Below are 24,171 nucleotides of genomic sequence, written 5' to 3'. Positions count from 1 at the left end.
TGCTATGAACGTAGGTTTACCTTATTCTACTATGATGATCGTTTCTCCCTATGTAGGTCGGCGTCAACAAAACATTTTCCCATTCGCGGGAGAAAGCTGGTAACTGAAATTTCGTGAGAAGTTCCCGTCACAACGAGAAACGCCTTTGTTTTAATTATGTCCACCCCAAATACTGTATCATGTCCGATAGTAAAAAAACGTGCGGCCCTTCTTTGAACTTTCTCAGTGTACTCAGTTAATCCTATCTGGTAATGATCCCACACCACGCAGCAGTACTCCAAAGGGAACGGACAAGCGTAGTGTAGGCAATCTCTCTAGTAGATCTTTTGCATCTTCTTTGGTTTGCCTTCCCCCCCCCCCCTTTCTCCCCCCCCCCCCCCCCCACAACATTTCCTATGTGTCCTTTCGAATTCAAGTTGTTCGTAATTGTAATTCCTATGTATTTAGTTGAATTTACAGCCCTTAAATTTGATTGTCGTGTAACCGTAGTTTAACGGATACTTTTTACCATTCTTATGAATGACCTCACACTTTTCATTATTTAGGGTCAATTTGCCAATTTTCGCACCATACAGGTATCTTATCTAAATCGTTTTGTGGTTGGATTTGATCTTCTGATGACTTAACTAAATGATAAACGACAGCATCATCTGCAAATGACCTACGACAGGTGCTCGGATTGTCTCCTAAATCGTTTGTATAGATAAGGAACAACAGAGGACCTCTAGCACTATCTTGGGGAACACTAGAGATCATTTCTGTTTCACACGATGGTCTTCCGTCATGTACTACAGGCTGTGACCTCACTGACAGGAAACCACAAATCCAGTCGCACAACTAAGACGATATTCCATAAGTGTGCAATTTCATTACAAGCTGCTTGTGACACAGGGTGTCAAAACCCTCCTGGAAATATAGAATCAATCTGAAATTACTTGTCGATAGCATTCAACGCTTTGTGTGAGTAAAGAGCTAGCTGTATTTTACAAGAACGATATTTCTAAATCCGTGTTGATTATGTGTCAATAGACTGTTCTCTTCGGGGTAATTCATAATGTTGGAACACAATACATGTCCCAAAATCTTGCTTCATATCGACGTTAATGATATGGGCTTCTAATTTAGTAGATTACTCATATTGCCTTTCTTGAATATTGGTGTGATCTGTCCAACTTTCCAGGTTTGGGTATGGATCTTTCGTCGAGCGAGCGGTTGTATATGAAGCGCTTATTTCAACAGTGGTACAAGTCCATTTTTGTTCATTTTGAGAGACAGAGTCCTAAAGTTAAATGAGCGCTGAAAAATCTGCAGTTGAGATACAGGAAATATTCAAGCATATGGCTTCTTGCTAGAGATGAACTTTTCTTTCTGTTTGTCTGGATCATTAATTTCAGTAGCATTATAGGCAGAAAAGTGGAGGTAATGGACTTGTACCACTACTGCAATAAGCCCTTCATATGATTGTTAGTATGGAACTATTGCATCATTAGACTCTGAAAGGAAATAACTGGGTTAAAATCTGGACCGGAGGACGTGCTTTTATTAAGTGATTTAAGTTGCTTCACTACTCCAAGGATATCTACGTCTTAAGTTACGCACGTTGGCAGCTGTTCTTCATTCGAGTTCTAGAATATTTACTTCGTCTTCTGAATTGTTTCTGTTAAAAACTGCAGTTTTAGTTACAGTTGTGACCCTCCATTTTTTAATGACTGTGTGTATCCCGTCTTCGCCACAAGCCTTGTTATTGTTTAACTTTTTACTGCCTGCTGTATTTCGTTTTCTGATGGGGTGGTGACATGTACATCAAGTGTATCAGGTTCTTGAAATTTAAAGTATTAATTTATCACTGAAGTTGAGTTGTTGTGAAAAGTATCTCTACCATCTTTCTTGTACGTTAGTCTTGTCAGTCAGCATTTTCCCACGCTGATCCATATTTACCAGGCTTTTATATATATATATATATAGGGTGGTCCATTGATCGTGACCGGGCCAAATATCTCACGAAATAAGCGTCAATCGATAAAACAACAGAGAACGAACTCCTCTAGCTTGAAGGGGGAAACCAGATGGCGCTATAGTTGGCCCGCTAGATGGCGCTGCCATAGGTCAAACGGATATCAACTGCGTTTTTTTTTTTTAAATAGGAACCCCCATTTCTTATTACGTATTCGTGTAGTATGTACAGAAATATGAATATTTTAGTTGGACCACTTTTTTCGCTTTGTCATAGATGGCGCTGTAATAGTCACAAATGTATAAGTAAGTGGTATCACATTCCGCCAATGCGGACAGCATTGGCTTCGTGATACATTACCCGTGTTAAAATGGACCGTCAAAATGCCCAACGGGCGTGTGCTATCGGTATCCTGGACGACATCATCCAAGTGTCCAGACCGTTCGCCGGATAGTTACGTTATTTAAGGAAACAGGAAGTGTTCAGCCGCATGTGTAACGTCAACCACGACCTGCAACAAATGATGATGCCCAAGTAGGTGTTTTATCTCCCCATAGACGCGCAGGTCGCCGAAGTGGCGTCAAATCGAAAGACCTGCACCAGGCGAACGGTCTACCCGACGGGAGGCCCTAGCCACACGAAATTTCCATTATCTGCTGTCGCGGCTAATCCGCACATCAGTAGCGGACAAATTGAGCGAGAATCGGGAATCTCAAGAACGTCGGTGCTGAAAATTCTACATCAACATCGATTGCACCCGTACCATATTTCTATGCACCAGGAATTGCATGGCGACGACTTTGAACGTCGTCTACAGTTCTGCCACTGGGCACAAGAGAAATTACGTGACGATGACACATTTTTTGCACGCGTTCTATTTAGCGACGAAGCGACAGTCACCAAAAGCGCTAACGTAAACCGGCATAATGTGCACTATTGGGCAACGGAAAATCCACAATGGCTGCGACAAGTGGCGGGTTAATGTATGGTGCGGCGTTATGGGAGGAAGGATAATTGGCCCCCATTTTATCGATGGCAGTCTAAATGCTGCAATGTATGCTGATTTCCTACGTACTGTTCTACCGATGTTACTACAACATGTTTCACTGCATGACAGAATGGCGATGTACTTCCAACATGATGGATGTCCGGCACATAGCTCGCGTGCGGTTGAACCGGTACTGAAGAGCATATTTCATGACAGGTGGATTGGTCGTCGAAGCACCATACTATGGCCCGCACGTTCACCGGATCTGACGTCCCCGGATTTCTTTCTGTGGGGAAAGTTGAAGGATATTTGCTATCGTGATCCACCGACAACGCCTGGCAATATACATCAGCGCATCGTCAACGCATGTGCGAACATTACGGAAGGCGAACTACTCGCTGTTCAGAGGAATGTCGTTACACGTATTGCCAAAAGCATTGAGGTTGACGGGCATCATTTTGAGCATTTATTGCATTAATGTGGTATTTACGGGTAATCACGCTGTAACAGCGTACGTTCTCAGAAATGATAAGTTCACAAAGGTACATGTATCACATTAGAACAAACGAAATAAAATGTTCAACGTACCTAGGTTCTGTATTTTAATTTAAAAAACCTACCTGTTACCAACTGTTGGTCTAAAATTGTGAGCCATATGTTTGTGACTATTACAGCGTCATCTATCACAAAGCGAAAAAAGTGGTCCAACTAAAACATTCATATTTCTTTTCGTACTACATGAACATGTAATAAAAATGGGTGTTCCTATTTTAAAAAACGCAGTTGATATCCGTTTGACCTATGGCAGCACCATCTAGCGGGTCAACCAAAGCGCCATCTGGTTTCCCCCTCCAAGCTTGACAAGTTTCGTTTTTTGTAGTTTTTTCGTTTGACGCTTATTTCGTGAGATATTTGGCCCGGTCACGATCAATGGATCACCCTGTATATATTGGTCTTTCCCTGTGATGCTTAAACCCATCCTCTGCTTCTCTTATCATATTGTAATATTCCATTTTTTCTTGTGCTAGGGTACGATGTGTTTCCTGATAGATTTTATAGTATCTTTCCTTCACTGTCATATTGTTCCTGTCTTGAATCCATGGCTTCCTCATGTTTCTTCTCTCTAGCACTTTTTCTTGGTACTTTATGTTCAACCAGATTTTGTTACGTCGTTTTCTTCTTCGTATAACTTTGATAGTTACTTCTTAAATACTCCATTTGATTTCGACATTTCTTTGCTACCTATCGCGTAGTCTATTTTTGTTAGGTTTTTTCCATTTCTTTTATAAAGGTTCGTTTGACATTTTCTTTAATCTTATTTCCTATGTTTTATCCAATAATTTCAATTCTATTTCCGTTCAGTTTCTTTTTTAGTTTTATTTTTAATATTATTAACATTTGGTTTGGTCAGAATCCGCAACCCTTAATGTTCTAACATTTTTGTTTTGGAATCTTTTTTGGTAGCTATAGGATCAATCTGACATTCACTGTTTCTCCATCTGGTGATATCCATTTCCCTAAATGAATGTGTTTGGATTGAAATTTTTTGCTACTTAGCATGAGATCGTTTGTCATTGCAAGGCTTATAAGTCGAAGCCCATTACCTGAACTTTTCTCATGTGAGCTAAAATTGCCGATGATTGTAAATTTCTTTGTTTCCTTCTTTGGTATCATTTCCTGACTCTACTTTTACATTCAGCCTGCTTATCCAGTTGGGTGTGTGTTCCAGTTGACTACAGTATTCTTCTTTCATATCATACTTATATTCCGCGGATGCATGTGCGTTTAAAAATATAATGTCTAACCACTGACTGCGAACTATGTGATATTCGATTGTTAACATTTTTTATCTCCTTTACTCAGCTATTTATTAATTTATAAAGGTAGAAACCGGGTAGAAATTCCTAACATTCACTGCAATCACCGTACATTATTGTTCTATCTTCTATTTTCAGCGATTCCGTTCCTCGCCATTTTACTTCTTGGAGAGTTACCAGTTGTACCCTGCATTGCCCTAACCTTGGCTCACAGATCAGCTGAAGCAGCTTCTGAATCTCAGAGACGCTGCACATCTGACTTCCAAACAAAATCCTACCCTTGAAAATCTATTTGATTACAAGCAGAAAGGGAACAGAGTCAGTCAGTCTGAGAAAAACGATAACTCGCGCTTGTCAATACATTAACAGACAACAGACAGACCTGCGTAGTCAAATTAGAGGCAAAATAAGAGCTGCATCTGATCCCTTCGGCCCAATCGGGAAACTAAACTAGCACTTCACTTTAGCGACTGTCGTCATTGAACTGAAAACAGAATATAAGACTTTTGATTATTTCATGAAGGTCAGTGATGGTAGCAGCGAAAAATTCCGTCTTACGCATATTGCTTGCGACACCGTCGAGAAACCCGTCATGCGTTTTAGATCAACATCTTCTGTACAAGATGGCAAATGATCAAGCTTCTTGCTGACCCAATACTACTCACAATGACTGTTTGTATCTTCCCCATACCTTAAGGCTCTTCCCTGGACAACACAGCAGAAACGTTTTCATCACAACAAAACACTTTCTTTCAACCACTGTCACTTGGTCGTCCTCTGTAAGTCGTTTTCAATATCAAAAACCTTACTGGAACGATCTGCCTCATTATATCAGAGAAACTGACAACACATCCTGCTTCAAAAGACAGCTAATGACATATTAACTAATACAACAATAATGTCAGCCTCTGTTCCACACACCTCTGACCCCTTACAAGTATCCAACAGGTATTTCTCACTTCCCAAGCATTGTATTTGATTTTCTATCCCTCAGGTCTAGATCTGTTATAAAATCCCACTTTTGAATTGTAATCCTTTCAGTTGCACTCTGTGGTGCTGAATGCTGACGTCCAACAAGAGAAATGGAACAACGACTTGGTGTCGTGGAAACAAAAAGGTGCTCAGGTGAACATTTGGATTAACAGCGCACAGTCATTTCACAAATGATGAAGTTCTTAAGTTATATGGAATAGTACAAAAAGTATACAAAATGAAAGAAAGCCAACTACGATGGCTTAGGCATGTCCTCAGTGCAGGTGCAACAACAACGGCAACGATTGGTTGCAGTTTGTAAACAAATAATAAACGGCCAGTGGGACGACCTGGGTAGCAATGGCTTGAAAGCCTGCTTGAAGATCTCAAGCCTGCACCATGATCAGGTGCAACCTTGGATAAAATGGCAACAGACAGCCAAGATAACGGACCTTGTCAGCATGTGGGACAAACGCTAATGAAGTAGAAGAAGTACACCCATAAATACCTTTTTGTATGATGCACTGTTGTGATTGTTGTCATTATTAGTAGTATTAGTAGTATTATCGTTAGTATCATTGCTCTTTGTCAGACTTAGTATTAGTAATCCAAATGGTATTGATTAAATTCAATTGCTCTTTCTAACTCTATTTTATATCATCAGTGCTTATTACATTAAATGTACTATGATTTTTAAGTACCATAACTGTGAAGTAATAAGTTTTTAATCGCATGTAAAACTCTTGTTCGATGTGAGATCCTGAAGGCCCTAATCTGATTGCGTTAAATAAATAAACAAAAAATAAAAACAAATAATATATTCAATCAATAATATACACATGCAGGAGAGAACAACTCTCACAGATTTTCCCGTTCAGTGCAAGAGTGGGGCAAGGCGACGTTATTTCATGTATATTATTTATAGTCCAGTCAAATGGTGCTCAGAAAGGCCAAATGGTGGAAAGTATTGTAGAAGTATTTTTGACAAGTTTTCTGTATTTTTTCGAGAGTCCTGTACCAGAATTTTCAAAGCGCCAGCAAAATTTCGGCCGTAGGTCAAAAACGAAAAAACAACGAAAAATTGTGCTTCTTTAGGTTTTATGCTTATAACTCGGGAACGACACTATTTAGGCAAAGTTGACTATTTATGAAAATAAAGAAAATAAAATTTCACAAAAATTACGTCTCATTGACCTTTTCGTCAGATCGATGATAACACATGTCGCCCAGATAAAAATCCTCTCTAATTAGGAGAACAGGAATCACTTAATATCACTGTTAATGCAGAAATTGGGTAAAGCAGACACAGCTTGCAAGCAAGCTGTGGATGATGCTGATACTTTGATTATCAGCATCGCACTATCTTTGGCTCCCACACATTCAACCGTCGTAGCTGTTAGGGAAGACGTGGTCTTGTCATACTAACAGACCTCTATCAGCAAACTAATTACTAATGAAACCAGGGGGAGGTAAAATCCCACAAGAGCTTTAATCTCCTCACGCAATTGGCCACCTTGCCCGAGAGAATATATATATATATATATATATATATATATATATATATATTTATATATATTCATGCAGTCAGTGGATGTGACACTACTCACGCTCTTTACAATAATGGAAAAGTGAAATGCTTCATTACGCTATGGAAAAACCCATAATTGCAAAACGACATGCAAATATTTAAAGATCTGATCCGAACAAGGAGGCTTGTGCTAAACTCAGCTTGCCCATTTCGCGCATTACATACTGCTAACTGCGGATGAAGGGTAACAGGCTGATTCCATGTTTCTAGATTTCCGGAAAACAGTCCGCCTCCGTAGCGTTGCGGTAGCGTTACCGCCTATCACGCAGGGGGCCCAGGTTCGATTCTCGGCAGGGGACTGGATGTTGTGTGTTCTTCATCATCATTGACTCGCAACTCACTAAAATAAAGGACTTGCAATACGGCGGTCGAACTCCCCCGAATGGGGCCTCCCGGCCAACAAAGCCATACGATCATTTCATTTACTTCCGGAAAACGTTGAACATGGTGCCCCATTGCAGGCTGTTAACGAAGGTACGAGCATATGGAATAATTTCACAGATGTGCTAGTGGCCCGAAGACCTCTAAAGTAATAGAACCCAGTATGCTGTCCTCGACAGCGAGTGTTCATCAGAACCGATGGTAGCCGGCCGGAGCGGCCGAGCGGTTAAAGGCGCTACAGTCTGGGACCGCACGACCGCTACGGTCGCAGGTTCGAATCCTGCCTCGGGCATGGATGTGTGTGATGTCCTTAGGTTAGTTAGGTTTAAGTAGTTCTAAGTTCTAGGGGACTTATGACCACAGCAGTTGAGTCCCATAGTGCTCAGAGCCATTTTTTTTCAGAACCGATGGTATCATCAGGAGCGCCCGAGAGAAGTGTGACAGGACAGCAGTTGTTCCCTATATACATAAATGAGCTGGCAGACAGGGTAGGTAAGGTATCGAGGCTGAGCTGAGCGACTGTAGGAAGATACAAGATGACTTAGATAAAATTTCTAGTTGGTGTGATGAATGGCAGCTAGCTCTAAATGTGGGAAAACTTAAGTTAATGCGAATGACTGTGTACTGACTGACACAGTCACATCGTTTAAATATCTGGGCGAAATGTTGCAAAATGATATGAGGTGAACGAGCGTGTGAGGATTGTGGTAGGGAAGGTGAATGGTCGGCTTCGGTTAGTTGCGAGAATTTTAGGAAAGTGTGTTCCACCTACGAAGGAGGCCGCATATAGGACGCAGGTGTGACCTATTCTTGAATACTGCTCCAGTGTTTGGGATCCGTTCCACGTCAGACTGAAGGTCATCGACGCAGTTCAGAGGCGGGTTACTAGATTTGTTACCGGTAGGTTCGAACAACAATGAAATATGACAGAAATGCTTCGGAAACTCAAATCGCAATCACTGGAGGGAAGGAGATGTTCTTTTTGAGGAACACTATTGAGAAAATTTAGAGAACGGACATTTGAAGCTGACTGCCAACTGACTACTGCGGCCAACACACACTGCACCTAAGGACCACGAAGATACGAGAAATTAGAGATCGTACAGAGGCATACATATAGCTGTTTGTTTCCTCGCTCTGTTTGCGCGTGGGAAAGGAAAGGAAATGACTATATGTAGTCGAGTGTTGTAAGCGATTCCTCATCAGACTGTATGCTGGTGGAAGCGAGGAATCTTTGAACTGCCTCAGATACAGAAGCTGCATCTATGAGGGCTATTCGGAAAGTAGGGAACGTTTTGCCATTAAAAAAACACTTAAGTACAAGAAATACATTTTATTATATACATCTGAAAGAGTGACTGACATACTACTTTTCCACATAGTCACCAAACACATTGAGGCACTTATCATAGCGGTGGACAAGATTTGAAATACCTTCGTGTAAAATTCTGCCACCTGAGACATTAGCCAATGAGTCACGCTCATCTGGCGTTCCGTGTCGTCATCAAAGTACTGCGTTGGAAGACAGTTTTCATCTTTGGAAACAAGTGGAAGTCGCTTGGTGCAGGGCAGGTGAGGGAAAATTTCCCATTTGAATGAATTAAAGAAATCTTAGTGCGGCTTGCTGTGTGAGGTCGGGCATTGTCGTGCCAAACTAAAATTTTGGACGTCAGCTTTCCTCAGCGTTTGTTTTGAACTCCTAAGGCTGTGCAAAGTTTGGCAGTAATGGGCAGAATTTATGGTTGCTCCACGATCGAGAAAATCAATAAGAAGCACACCTTGGCTATCCCAAAACACTGGTCGCCATCAACTTCCTTGCTGACAAGGTTTGCAAACATTTTCTTGTTTTTTGGGGGGGAGGACCTTGTGTGCCTCCACTCCATGGACTGTAATTTTCTCTCGCAATTGACGTGCTTCACCCAAGTCTCGTCACCGGTTACGATTCGATCCAGTAATGAATTACTATGTTTGTGGTAGGCCTCCAGAAATGCCAGCGTATCCCCCACTCACTGTGTGTAAGCATTTTGGGCACCCATCATGCGCAAAATTTGTGCTAGCCTAGCTTTTGAGTGACAATTTCAAACAACAAAGTTAGTGAAACTTGTGGAAAAGAAAGCGAAAGCTCCGTTACTGTGAAGCGACGGTTTTCACGAGTCGTTTCATCAACTTTAGCGAGATCGTCAGTCACAATGCTCGGGCGCCCACTCTTCTCTTCATCACGAACGTTGGTTCGATCATTTTGAAACCGAATGCACCATTTCCGGACGGAACATTCACTCATTACGTTATTTCCGTACACTTCGCACAGTTCACGATAAATTTCTATGGGTTTTAGGTTTCTTGCCCACAAAAACCGTATCACAGTCCGCACCTCACAACTGGCGGGATTTTCGATTGCAGCTCACATTTCAAATTCGAATATCGAAAAAAACCAGAAGCGCAGAGACGTTCCCACAATCACGGATTGATGCCGACTAAGCTGCCAAGCACACACATACCAAAATATACGCGATCGATGCGCGCCTAGCGGCGTCAGATGGGAACGTTCCCTACTTTCTGAATAGCCCTCGTAATCGGCATTCAGAGCAACTGCCAACATCGTTTCTCTGCCACCAACTGAGAACACTGCTTTCCAGCATATTCTCCGAGTGTACCATAAGGTACAATAGTGACTGTGCAGAATGGGATTGGACGAGAGCGAAGGATCGCCTGGTTCCAACCACTATGCTTCAGTCGCCAGCACCCGATGTTATTTTGACCTACATCTTCCGCTAATGCAGAATTGGCTGTCGTGGCTGCCCTTGTAGCTGCCGAACAATAGACCTCCACTGCTGGAAGCGCTGCGTCAGCTGCGATATAGTTGGCGAGAATTACAAGACTTAGTAAACGCCGTTTTTGAAGTAGGGGATGGGCAGGAGACGGAAACAAGGACTCCTACAGATCGCGATAAGCCATATTTCACATTGTTGTTATTGTAACTTCCCGTTGTGAAATCCCATGACCTTGTTGTTGTTGTTGTGGTCTTCAGTCCTGAGACTGGTTTGATGCAGCTCTCCATGCTACTCTATCCTGTGCCAGCTTCTTCATCTCCCAGTACGTACTGCAACCTACATCCTTCTGAATCTGCTTAGTGTATTCATCTCTTGGTCTCCCTCTACGATTTTTACCCTCCACGCTGCCCTCCAATAATAAATTGGTGATCCCTTGATGCCTCAGAACATGTCCTACCAACCGATCCCTTCTTCTGGTCAAGTTGTGCCACAAACTTCTCTTCTCCCCAATCCTATTTAACACCTCCTTATTACTGTGATAAAAACTATACATTGGTTTCTACTCTAATTATTTATCTATTATATGGCACCAAATGAAATTAATGATGCATTAGCTTTAACATACCCGTATACACATTGTCCCATGAAAACACCGACAAACTTTAGCGACTGCTTCCTTACATCAAAACAAGCAAGAAATGCCTAGTAAACAAGGGCTGTAGAGTACATATCTTAAGAGACATCAGCACTTGTTCATCTTCGATACTACGAAACACATCTCTTAAACTGGAAGCTCTTATCTTTTCATATTTTAGGAGGAAGTAGTATGGACCAAAACAAGAAAAAAGTGTCTAACAAACATGAGCTCTAAATTCATTACCTTAAGAGCTATGAGCACTTGTTGGTAGAAGAGATGTGTTTCACACTAGTGAAGATGAACAGGCGCTCATGGCTCTTGGAGTAGGTATTTTAGACCCCATTTTAGCTAATACTTCCTCCTTCCTAAATACTGTAGCCTATATTCTCATTTTCGAATCAAACGAACAAGACGTTAGTAGGGCGCGAAACGCAAAGACGATAAAACTTCTTTGAAGTGACTTAAAAATTATTATATCAATAGTATAAATATTATTATTACCAAATGCCAATAAATGAAGCATAATTTTATGCCATTTAGATAAGTTATTCGAATATCTTTTAATTGCAGGCTTGACGAAATCTTTTATTTCGACATTTGAACGAACATCATAACATACTGACGGACGAGGAGTTGGGATTGTATTGCACCAGAAATTACATTAAGTTTAACGCACACTACACGCCATACTGTTGGTCTGGCGAAAAAAATCACCAATACTTATTAGGGAGAAATATTATTTTCATAAATAATGAACGTTGCCGAAAATTGCGTTATTTTCGAGTTATAAGCGAAAAACCCAAAAAAGTCCTCTGTTTTCGAGCCTTTCTTCATTTTTGACCCATTTTCGGGCCGTAATTTTGGTGGTACTTTGAAAATTCGGTTTCAGTACCCTCGAACACATATGGAAAGCTTTTCAAAAAAAACTTTTGCACAGAGTTCCACTAAGAATCACCGTTTACAGGACTATCAACAGTGTCCTGGAAAAAGTCGTTGGTGAATGGACCATCGAACGTTAGATCAAGGGTGGAATCGAAGCAGGCAGCCTATGGGTTCGACGCCTGGCTTTTATTGATAACCTGATAACCTACTGCCAAGCGACATGCAAAACTCTTCAATGCAACTCCAAACACTGCTTTTAATATAAGAGGAAACAGATCTGCGGATATACATCGAAAATGTCGAATTCATTACGAACACTAGACTCCCCCTAGAACAATGAAAGCGCCACCAATCATATCAAGAGAGCCAAAACCGTAACGTACCTTGGAGAATGGATCTCTGTAACACTGCAGCTCTCGAACAAAAGAAAATCACACTAGGTAGGGCATACTTCATTGCAAAAAAAAACATGTATACACGGCGGTCTAAATGTTTCCGATTCAGAACGTTGCTCCACTGTACATGCAACGTAGGCAAGGGATTAGTTTGACATTCGTGTCTTTCAGACGTGCGTACAGTAAATGCAGAAACTTGAACTATGGTGTTGTTAATTCCAAACCAGCATGCACGGTGTTTCACCAAACAGGTATCTTCAGAAACCTCCTGGCAGATTAAAACTGTGTGCCCGACCGAGACTCGAACTCGGGACCTTTTGCCTTTCGCGGGCAAGTGCTCTACCAACTGAGCTACCGAAGCACGACTCACGCCCGGTACTCACAGCTTTACTTCTGCCAGTTTCTCATCTGCCAGGAAGTTTCATATCAGCGCACACTCCGCTGCAGAGTGAAAATCTCATTCTGGAAACATCCCCCAGGCTGTGTCTAAGCCATGTCTCCGCAGTATCCTTTCTTTCAGGAGTGCTAGTTCTGCAAGGTTCGCAGGAGAGCTTCTGTAAAGTTTGGAAGGTAGGAGACGAGGTACTGGCAGAAGTAAAGCTGTGAGTACCGGGCGTGAGTCGTGCTTCGGTAGCTCAGTTGGTAGAGCACTTGCCCGCGAAAGGCAAAGGTCCCGAGTTCGAGTCTCGGTTGGGCACACAGTTTTAATCTGTCAGGAAGCTTCATATCAGCGCACACTCCGCTGCACAGTGAAAATCTCATTCTGGAGGTATCTTCAGCGTGGTGCGTTCGTGGGGTGATCGCCTCAATGATCACGACGGTTCTGCCTGTCTGGAATACCGATTCTGGACTGTACGTCCTTAGTACAAAAATTTCTTTCTTCGCATCTTATGCCTGGAAACATGCATCGATTAATACAAAGAAAGATGTTATAACACAGGACTCAGTGCGTCAGTCCTCTATGCAAAAGAGCACCTGCCCTAGCCAAGGAGATCCTAGAAGAGTCCCGAATTACAGTAAATGTAGAGTGACTAAGGATCCTACCACTACTATTACTATCAGTTGAGCCTTGTCCTGCAGTTACGCAGGGTCAGCCATTGTTAATCGGATTTGGCATGTTAATGTTTAAGGGGTGGCCGGATGCCCTTCCTGCCGCCACCCCGTACCCCCCGGGACGGAATTAGTGAACGCCAACTGTCTGAGTTGAGTGTAATCCATGGAATAGTGCGAAAGTGTTCAGATGTTTGCGAGCTGTGTAACTGAGGCAGAACATGGGGACCAAAGCGGTATTCTCCTAGCAGGATGTGGAAAACCTCCTAAAAACCACATCCAGGCTGGCCGGCACATCGACCCTCGTCGTTAATCCGCCGGGCGGATTCGATCCGGGGCCGGCGCGCCTACCCGAGTCCAGGAAGCAGCGCGTTAGCGCTCTCCGCTACCCTGGCGGGTACTAAGGATCCTACCACATGGTACCATAAAAAATCAAATCTGGAACTGTACCAGCACCAAGAAAATCCCACCATTATCGTTTCTATGGCCATCTGTACAGAATTGACTGTCTCAGGTTGTCTATAAGGTCTTCAAAGTAGCCAACAAGAATAACACCACTGGATTCTTGTGGGGTCAAGCAAATAGATAAACACCATGCAGAACTTTATAGTAGGCAATATATAAAGTAACAGGGGTGACTACAATTTTGCTGTTGAAACCAGACCCTTCCTAGCCTCCCTTACATAAGTTAACCACAATGGGACCTGGAAATGGTCTAAGGACTGCACAATAGAGTTCAGTAGGAAAATGAAGGAATACTGGCCTAGCAGTAAAGTGGTAAGGTGCTAACAAGAAAAGAGCTACTAAACTTCACCAAGAACAACAGAAGTGGCAGATGACAACAGCACAGCAAAAACAAAAGCACCATAATTACAGGTGGGCTAAATGAGTTTAAAAAAGTACATGCACTATCATAAACGAGCAGGATAATTGCATAATATACATACTGTTGTTATTATAAAGAACAATATCCAGTAGAGACGCACTCGGTTGGCGCTAGGTCATGTAAGTAAAGGTCGAGCTGCAAGTTGACAATCTCCTGTGTCGCCCTGCTATCTGCTCCAAGCGAGCTGCAACGTGGCAGCGCTGGCGCGAGCTGTGAGCGACTGGCGAGAGCTAGTTCAATCGCTCTCCGCTAGGAGTCACTGCTGCTCCCTCGCTCCCGAGTGAGTTCCTGAGCGCTCTTCGCTCTGTCGCTAGGGGTGAACCGTCCAGAGGGCCGGTGCGGCTGTGTGGGAAAACAATGAGCTTCGAATAAAGATATCACAAACTGTTGCAACAGTTTACAAATAGCCTGTACTGCACACGCGCATCTCAGCGGTAGTTGCAACCGTCAGAATGCGTATTTCGCGTGTTTCGTTGCTCGGCAACTTGTAACGCTAGTTCACATCTTATCCACAGAACAGACAGTATACAGGACAGCAGATGCCGGCTCCTTTAAACTGTTTGTAGTCAAAAGTTGCGCTCAACGCCATTTTGAAACCGCGTAAATGCGAAACGATGGCTGCTTGCTACTATAGCTCGAAATAGACTTTCTTACAAAACGGAACCAATCTAACCGACAAAATGAAAACTTTTACGAAAGGAAACGTTATTAAAACTAGTTGTGATAAATCCATAGATAAAAGCTTATCGCAGAAGCCTTTAAACTTATTACTGTTTGCATGTGCAAGCTGTGAAATACCACTGCTTTTATCTTCAGACAGGGCCGTATCTAGACGGTGGGGGAGGGGGGGGGGGGGCAAGGGAGCAAACCATACCAGACTATCTGCCCCGAGCAACAATAATTTCAGTGGATGCAATGTTCATATTACCGAAGGAAACAATCTTGTTTCACAAGTGACTGCACGTTGGTCGTCGATTATTCATATGATTTTGAAACGAATCCCAGTTGGCTTTTGATCATATTTGAACACATTCTAAGTTGATTTCTGAACGAATGTTCAGTTGACTTTTGAAGTGTGCATATTGTATGTGCTGTCTCTGCCAGGCTAGCTCCCGTCGCGTCTATAAATAAAAAAACTTTCCCGCAGACAAAAGGGGATGGGGCTATAGGAACTGAGCCTAATAAACCCGTACGAACGAATGCCAATCACCGTTTGTTTATATGGTTGATTGGATGTGCGAATGATCAGCGTTGTTATAAGTATTAGCGAAGTCCTTAGATTCAGACTACCAGAGTGGAAATTTCTTCTCCGTGTATCCAAGAAGATGAAAATTTTTGCCAGAACGTCACACTACTAAGGACTAATTGTACAGCCTCCGGTTAGCAGTCAGGTAAACGCGTTGTACGAATGCGTAATAACACCTAACCGAAGAATAAACAGAAACTGCGATTCTGGCAGGGTTAGTGAAATCAACTGGAGAATAAGTTTTGACAGTGGTAGGAGTAGTTACAGAATTAATGACGACAAGATTGTTTGTTAAAACGAGGAAGGAGAAGAAATGGGAACATCACATAAATCATATGGAAGAATATGGCGATTCCAAATTTATATACAATTTTCGTAATACTGTTTCTCGAGCTCACGCCTGAGAAACTGGAGCATATGAATGAAATGTGAAATTATTTCCTAACATAAAACTGTTTGCTCGTAGTACGCCTGATAGGCAATTGATAATCGTACTTCGCGAATCGTATTCTGTCGTGTTATTTATGTAAATAAGGTACATAAAAATGAGCATTTGTGCGAAAACAGACTCGCTTATTTGGCGTGCGTCAGAATTGACGACAAGTTAGAAAGGCCTGTTTCGTTTCATCTAACAGACAGTGACAAAATAGACGTCATCAAATCAAGAAACCACGCCACTCTTGGGTACTGTTCGTATTAACAGCTTTTTCAGTATTAGACAACAACATTTTGATTTTTCATGTAGGAAAACATTTCACGAACTTTGATTAGGTAATAGATTCATTCACAGAAAGGCTGTAGCAAGAGTGGAGCGAAAAAAATGCATGGACCTAAGGATTGGAGAAATGCGTACTTTTCCTTTCTTGTCTCTTGTCTTTACTGGTTTTATGTTTCCTATATTTAATTTTGTGTCACACAAAAGAGAACGTATTACCTAATAAACAATAAAGAGTACAAATTTTCTGAAGATTTCTTATTCCCCTGGTCACAAATAACCCTTCCCAGTATTAATTGTGACTTTTTTTTTATGGAGGTAGGATGTCAAACTGGCCGATTGGGAGCAGGAGAGACACTACACGACATTTTAATCTCCGCTGTCCTGAATAGAGGTTTGATGGCTTCTATTACAAAACATACACGTTGAATTCCACAGTGTGAAAGACTGTGACGTGCGATAGAAGAATTCTGTGGAGGGAGGTGTGGCATTGCACTTAGGCAAACTTGATGAAATAACATGTCTTACATTTCCTCGAACACATATGTTTATATATCAAACTTCACAAAGGTGTGCGCTACAAAATGAACACGTTTTTGAAAAATCAATTTTTAAAAAACTTTTGACGTCCTATCTCAAACGCTTAGGGGGAGGGGGAGGGGGCACCACTGTCAAGTTTTTGCCCCGGTTCGGAAATATCATAGATCTGTGCCTGGCTTCAGATGACACTGAACCTACTTTGTTCTGTAAATATTGTATTTTTCCTTACAGAAATTTCCTCTTACTTCTTAATTTTTCTTTTCTGGCACTCAGTGCTGATAAAATCAGCTTCAGTATCAGAGCCGGTAATTTCTTTCACGTTTCGAAACTGAAAGTAATGTAAGTATTACTTTAAATGGTTACATTAACCTGCATTAAAATTTAATTAATGTAAATGTTTTGAACTGGGTCCAGACCTGTAAGGCCACTCCAACATATTATGTTAAACGAATCATATTCATTTAATAAATACCGTCTGATAGACTGAAGTGTACGTGTTGCAAACAAACTGTTGTCAAGCTAAATGAGATACGTTTCAGCTTTTCCAGTATGTAACTGTTGGTGTGGAATGTCTTCTTCATTGTCGTCGTCCAGCAGCAGGTACAACAGTACAACAATAAATCCTGATGACTAATTTGAGAAACGTGCGTCTACTTACACTTAACGCTGACAGTCAGCTTGTAAATGATCCAAACCTGAAGTAGCCATTTTTCACTGCAAGCCCTTAAATTTTATGGTGCAGAACACTTGGAAACTATGTATGAGAGTAGCTACAGTATGACCAATATCGAAAAAATAGACACATCAACATCGAGCTGTGATATGAAACTTTAACGTACAAAAGACATAAATTTTGCGGGCCAGTTAGTTTCTTCAGAATCGAATGATAGGTATTAATATACAGCAGTGAAGTCGTTTTTAATTGAAAAGAAGAACCTCTGACAAAAACTAAATCCAGGAATTCAGCTACTTTTGCTTCATTTACATACAGTATTTTTTCCAATTTGATGAGTTTCATTGTTTACAGTAAGAAAATCGGAAAACTAATTTTTATCATGTACTGTATCCGGCAGCTTTGTGCTCGTTACTTTCCCTCTTACTACACTTCATTAAAATATTTTCAGCTGTTACGGTACATGAAACAACCCTTTACTTGCAGGTAAGCCCAGCAGTTAAAATGCACAATTAATAAAATAAACAAAACGTATCCATTAATCTTTGACTTCAGACTCAGCTGTTTACTCGGCTTCGACATGGCAGATTTTGTTCATGCACTCCAAATTTTGGCACATAGATTGCAGCCGAGTTCCCAACATCACACCTGGTACGTATTTCTTTCATGCTTAGCATTGCGCATTTCGAGAATTTATTCTCATTGTCAGGTACAAATATTTAGGTAAGTATTTTGTGTAATGTTTGTACGTGTGTTGTGCCTGTCTTTGCACTGTACTGCATGGTCTTTTTGAGGTTACAGAGTACTGTGCACCATCCATTATGGAGAAAACCACACACTCGGTGTGAAATACTGCACAGTATGAATGGTGGGTTGCGTGTGTGTAGTTTTGTGCATGAAGTAGGATGCACAATAACTTACAAGCTCAAAAACACGACATGAGTGGCCGAAGAACACACAGAATACTAATGTAAATACGAGGGTAATCCCAAGAGTAAGGTCTCCTATTTTTTTATAAGTAAATAGATCTGTTTATTTCTACAACGGTTTACATCAGTTTACAGCGTGAACATTTGGCTATTTTTCAACATAATCACAATTTCTGTCGAAGCATTTTTGTAGACGCTGTGGCAGTTTTTGTATGTCCATGTCATACCAGCTCGCCGCCATGCTGTTTCTGTCACGGGTGACGAAAACTGGGCATACCATTTTACACCTCAGACCAAGCAACAATCACGCCAGTGGCGGCATCCTTCTTCGCCAAAGCCGCGGAAATTCAAACACAGTCTGCCGGTAAAGTCATGACAACCGTGTTTTGGGATCGGAAAGGGGTGTTGTTGGTCGAATTTATGCTCACTGGGACCACAATTAAAGCTGACAGGTGCTGTGAGACTCTGAGAAAACTCGAACGGGCATTTCAGAACCGGAGAAGAGGAATGTTGAGCAAGGGCGTACACATTCTCCATGACAACGCTCGCCCACACATCGCTCGGCAAACTGTTGCTCTCCTGTGTCAGTGGAACATAATCACCCACCCACCCTATAGTCCTGACCTGGCGCCTAGTGACTATTACCTGTTCCGAAGTTAAAAGAACATTTGGCCGGAAAGCGATTCAGCTCCGACGACGAGGTGAAAGAAGAGGTTCAGATCTTTCTGAACAGCATGGATGCGAGCTGGTATGACTTGGGCATACTAAAACTGCCACAGCATCTATAAAAATGCATCGACAGAAAAATGGTGATTATGTCGAAAAATAGCTAAATGTTCAAGCTATGAACTGATGTAAACCATTGTAGAAATAAACAGGTCTAAGTGCTTATAAAAAATAATAGGAGACCTTAGCCTCATATTTGATCATGACAATGCGTCGTGCTCAGCATGAAAAAAGTACGTAAATGGTACAGTGTTTCAGTATTTAAATAAAGAATGACACAGTTGCAGGCTTTCGAAATAAATCGATTATGATTAAGAAACTGAGCCAAATGTTTCTGCTTCCCAGTTGTGACTGGCACTTCTAGGAGGAGCAGTGTCACAAAATGTTAACTGAAGAAGTTGTGAATTATTTCTGCCATCACTTTCGTCATCAACATTCTGTTCTATTTCAAATACTTAGGCTGGAACTTAAATAGTTGCAACAATTCTTTGGAGACTCTATGCAATGGAATCTACTAATGTCGCTGATAGCAAACGTTGTTGACATACCGCCGCGCGGGATTAGCCGAGCGGTCTCAGGCGCTGCAGTCATGGACTGTGTGACTGGTCCCGGCGGAGGTTCGAGTCCTCCCTCGGGCATGAGTGTGTGTGTTTGTCCTTTGGATAATTTAGGTTAAGTAGTGTGTGAGCTTAGGGACTGATGACCTTAGCAGTTAAGTCCCATAAGATTTCACACACATTTCAACATTTTTTGTTGACATACCTACCTTACCTCCAAGCAAATGGACTCGCCCGTCCCACGTCACCGGCGTCCACACAATCGAGGGAAACGTAGTCAATTGTGAGCGAACGGCCTAACGTAACGGTGTCACTATGTATTCGAAACAGGAACAACGGAGTTGGATCAAGATTGAATGTGCCAGAGGTCGTACAACACGACAGTGTCATCAAGGCCTTCAAGAGGAGTGCGGGGAATCGGCATTGCCGTACTGAACAGTGGCTAAAAGTTGGTAAAAGCCTTCAACGAAGGTCGGCAAACTGTAGCAGACATGCAGGTCCTCGTAGCGTGTCTGAAGAAGTGCATGCTGTTGCCGCGTTAGTGGACAGTGATCGACGGCGTACGATTTGTGATCTCTCCCACGAAACCGGATTAGCGCATACGACTGTGCTTCGCATCCGGAAGGAACGCCTGGGCACGCGAAAAATTACATCACGATGGGCTCCGCATGACTTGACGGAAATGCAGAAATGGATGCGTTACGACGCTGCTCAAACGCACTTGGAGCGCTATAAGCGCGAAGGAGAGGCTTTTTTACGTCGTATCATAACACTGGATGAGACATGGGCCACATTGTACAAGCCAAAACCGAAACGCCAATCCAAGAAATGGCGCCATTATGGGTCGACGCGAAAGTCGAAAGTGCGTCGTGTACGACCGTACGGTGTTATCCTAACGCATTACGTTCCTCCACGGCAGACCGTCAATGCACAGTATTACTGTTCCTTTTTGGATTATCACCTGCGACCAGCTTTGCGAAAGAAGCAGCGAAACTTTCTGCGCAACCCACCCATCATTACGCACGACAATGCGCGGGCGCATACAGCGCAAGCTGTGGCTGCTCTGTTCGATCGATGGGACTGGGAAGTACTGTACCATCCACCATACTCTCTGGACTTAAGTCCTTGTGACATTGATTTGATTCCGAAGATGAAGGAACCACTTCGTTGCATTCGCTTCAGAACTGTTCCAGAGATTCGACAGGCAGTTAAACCGCTCCATTCGTACCATCAACAGAACAGGCCCTGCTAACAGTATACTACGCCTTCCACATCATTGGCAACGGTTCTACACAACGCTGGCGACTACTTTGAAAGAGAGTAAGTAATCTTTTGTATCGGTTGTGAATAAATAGTTGCCATTATTTAAGTTCCAACCCTCGTATTTTGATTGTATGCATATGGTGTCAAATAAACTTGTCTCATTGACTTTGCTAACACAAATTTTGTTGTTGACTGACAGTACATTGCAGATAGTTAGTACCAATGTTGATAAGCTAAATGTAGCAATGACAAAAAGTCGGAAACTCCTTAATTTGGAGAAAAATTATCACTGCTTTAGTTGGTAGGGAGTACCTGTAGTGTGTCTAGCGCTTATGAACGTGGTATGTAGCTTAATTTAGCTATTAAGCTCACATCTTTGAACAGCATATAACGCATATTTCAACCTATGCCACCTATGTGAGACAAGTTAATGTAAGTCTGTCATTTATAACAGCGAGTACGGTAATTGATCCACAATTATCGGCTCTTTTGATGCGATCATTGTATGGAAGAGGAAAAATTTATTCATTTTGAAAGTGAAGTCAACAGAGGATAGTGAGCTTTTATTGCTTTTCTGCAGAAAAATCCCTGAAGAAAATAAAACTGCACTAACACGTATTTAAATTTTCAGTTTTGAGACGCGCTGTTCCTTTAAAGGCTACCAGGAAACTGACACTTATTTTCTTCAACAGGAAAACTATCAGACTGAACGCAGGGAGCTTTCCGCAGGCTTATCTCTTTGGAGCAAGATTATTATAGGCTTTGGAGTTACCAGAAGAAATTCCTTTGGTCATTCGAAACTAAGTAGGTTCGTTCCAGTAAAGGTGTCCGAACGGAATAAAACCGTTTTCAAACTGTCTCTACTGCGCGTGCGCAGCTTCGCAATAGTTCCGACCGTCAGAACCCTTTGGGTTTACTCGAACACATCGCCACAGCAGAAATAACAGATGGACAGGATGTATGGCTCATGTCGTCTATTTACGCTCAGTACTCGCATGACATAGAACCTTTCTTTGACAAAATATAAGACATTTCACGACACTCAGAAAGAAAAATGATTCTCATTCTAACCGCTATAAAAGCGAAATCCCTCTTATGGAACTCAGATAGAACTAACGACAGAGGACAACTAGTGGTTGACGTGGTAAATGAATGCAACCTCTTCATACTGAATAGAGAGGGTGCACCTACCTACTTCAGAGATGCCGGTGATGTATGTAACATAGACTTTTCTCTAGGGAACGCAAAATCTCTTCCACTAGGAGGGTACTGGATATAGCTACACACAGCGACCAGAAAGCAATCGTCATAACCACAGACAGATATGTCAATACACATAACATGGACTATGAACAGCAGCATTTACTCATAGGAAGAGCTGACTAGGAAAAAGTTGGAGATATTGTTGGGGCGTCGTCATTACACACTGTTCAAGGCAGTATAGATTACAAAACGCATCTACTGACAGGGGTCAGACAAAGAGCACGGGAAACAGATATACCACATGCACAAACTGAGTGGGGACAGAAACAACCGTGGTCGACAGAACTGGCAAGATTAAGGAAGGATTCACGGAACAAAAGAAAGTACTACCAACAAGCAAAGACAGCTCCTGAAAGACAGATAAGACTTGACCTGTATCGTGACGCTAAACAAAAATATCAAAAACAACTAAAGATAACAAGGCAAGACTACTGGACCAATTTCGTCAAAACCCAGATACAGAACGACATCTGGGGACAACCTTTCAAAATACACTACTGGCGATTAAAATTGCTACAGCACGAAGATGACATACTACAGACGTGAAATTTAACCGACAGGAAGAAGATACTGTGATATGCAAACGATTAGCTTTTCAGAGCATTCACACAAGGTTGGCGCCGGTGGCGACACCTACAACGTGCTGACATGAGGAAAGTTTCCAATCGATTTCTCATACACAAACAGCAGTCGACCGGCGTTGACTGGTGAAAAGTTGTTGTGACGCCTCGTGTAAGGAGGAGAAATGCGTACCATCACGTTTCCGGAGGGTAATTCGGAACGCCGTGCTGGATCCCATTGGCTTCGTATCACTAGCAGTCGAGATAACAGGCATCTTATCCGCATGGTTGCAACAGATCGTGCAGCCACGTCTCGACCCCTGAGTCAACTGATGGGGACGTTTGCAAGACAATAACCAACTGCACGAACAGCAGGAGCGCCTGCGATGGTGTACTAAACGAGGAAACTGGGTGCTCCAATGACAAAATGTCATTTTTTCGGATGAATCCAGGTTCTGTTTACAGCATCATGATGGTTGCATCCGTGTTTGGCGGCATCGCAGTGAACGCACATTGGAAGCATGTATTCGTCATCGCCATACTGGCGTATCACCCGGCATGATGGTATGGGGTGCAATTCGTTACACGTCTCGGTCACCTCTTGTTTGCATTGACGGCACGGTCTCCGAGCTGATAGTCCATGCTGCTGCAAACGTCGTCAAACTGTTCGTGCAGTACGACCGCATGTTGCAGGTCCTGTACGGGCCTTTCTGTATACAGAAAATGTTCGACTGCTGCCCTGGCTAGCACATTCTCCAGATCTCTCACCAATTCAAAACGTCTGGTCAATGTGCCAATTTCATCAAAATTCCCCTTTAATGAATGTGTAGAATGTCGCTAAAATAATCTTATGTGGATTCTTACACAACGACTACAATAATTCTGTCCTGAAAAAATTTGTTGTGAACCTTACCTGAATACCGCTAGGCTTACGTTATTGCGGTGCCTGTGTCATTTTGATTACGATGCAAAGTTACTTTAGATACGCGTGCCTGGCCGTGAGTTTTGCACAGGTAGCCAAATGGTAAGGCGACGGCTTGCGATAAACAGAAAATCCGGGTTCGAGTACCGCATGCATGCATGCATGTGCAAAGGAACAGGCACTGCAGCGACCAGAACCGCGCTGATGTGATCCTAACCTCTCCCAACCTCCTTGGGCGCATCACTGTGGAAGTCCTTGACCTAATTGGCATCTACCATGCTCCTGTCTTCCTCACTATCTCTCATGATCGCCATCCCCACCCATTCCTCGCCCTGACATTCCTCCTAAACTTGTCCACAATTACTTCCGCACCAACTGGGATGCCCACCGGGACTCCATACAAACCCTGGTCGAACGCCACAACCTTACCCTCCACTCTCTCAAAGACATCTCCCA

The 24,171-nt window shown here is 42.4% G+C and overlaps 1 protein-coding gene across 1 annotated transcript in view; it reads right to left on the bottom strand.

The window, feature by feature from the left end:
* The window catches only part of LOC126419297 (uncharacterized), a 29,056-nt gene extending 14,530 nt beyond the window's left edge, over positions 1 to 14,526 (bottom strand). Inside the window, exon 1 of the mRNA XM_050086471.1 lies at positions 14,383 to 14,526. Within this exon, the coding sequence (XP_049942428.1) occupies position 14,383 (1 nt within the window). The 5' untranslated portion in view covers positions 14,384 to 14,526. The remainder of the gene's footprint in view (positions 1 to 14,382) is intronic.
* Positions 14,527 to 24,171: the final 9,645 nt, after the last annotated feature.

The sequence above is a fragment of the Schistocerca serialis genome, chromosome 9 (genome assembly GCF_023864345.2).
Source record: "Schistocerca serialis cubense isolate TAMUIC-IGC-003099 chromosome 9, iqSchSeri2.2, whole genome shotgun sequence".
NCBI lineage: Eukaryota > Metazoa > Arthropoda > Insecta > Orthoptera > Acrididae > Schistocerca > Schistocerca serialis.
The sequence above is the reverse complement of the archived record's forward strand: the minus strand, read 5'-3'. Positions and strand labels throughout refer to the sequence as shown.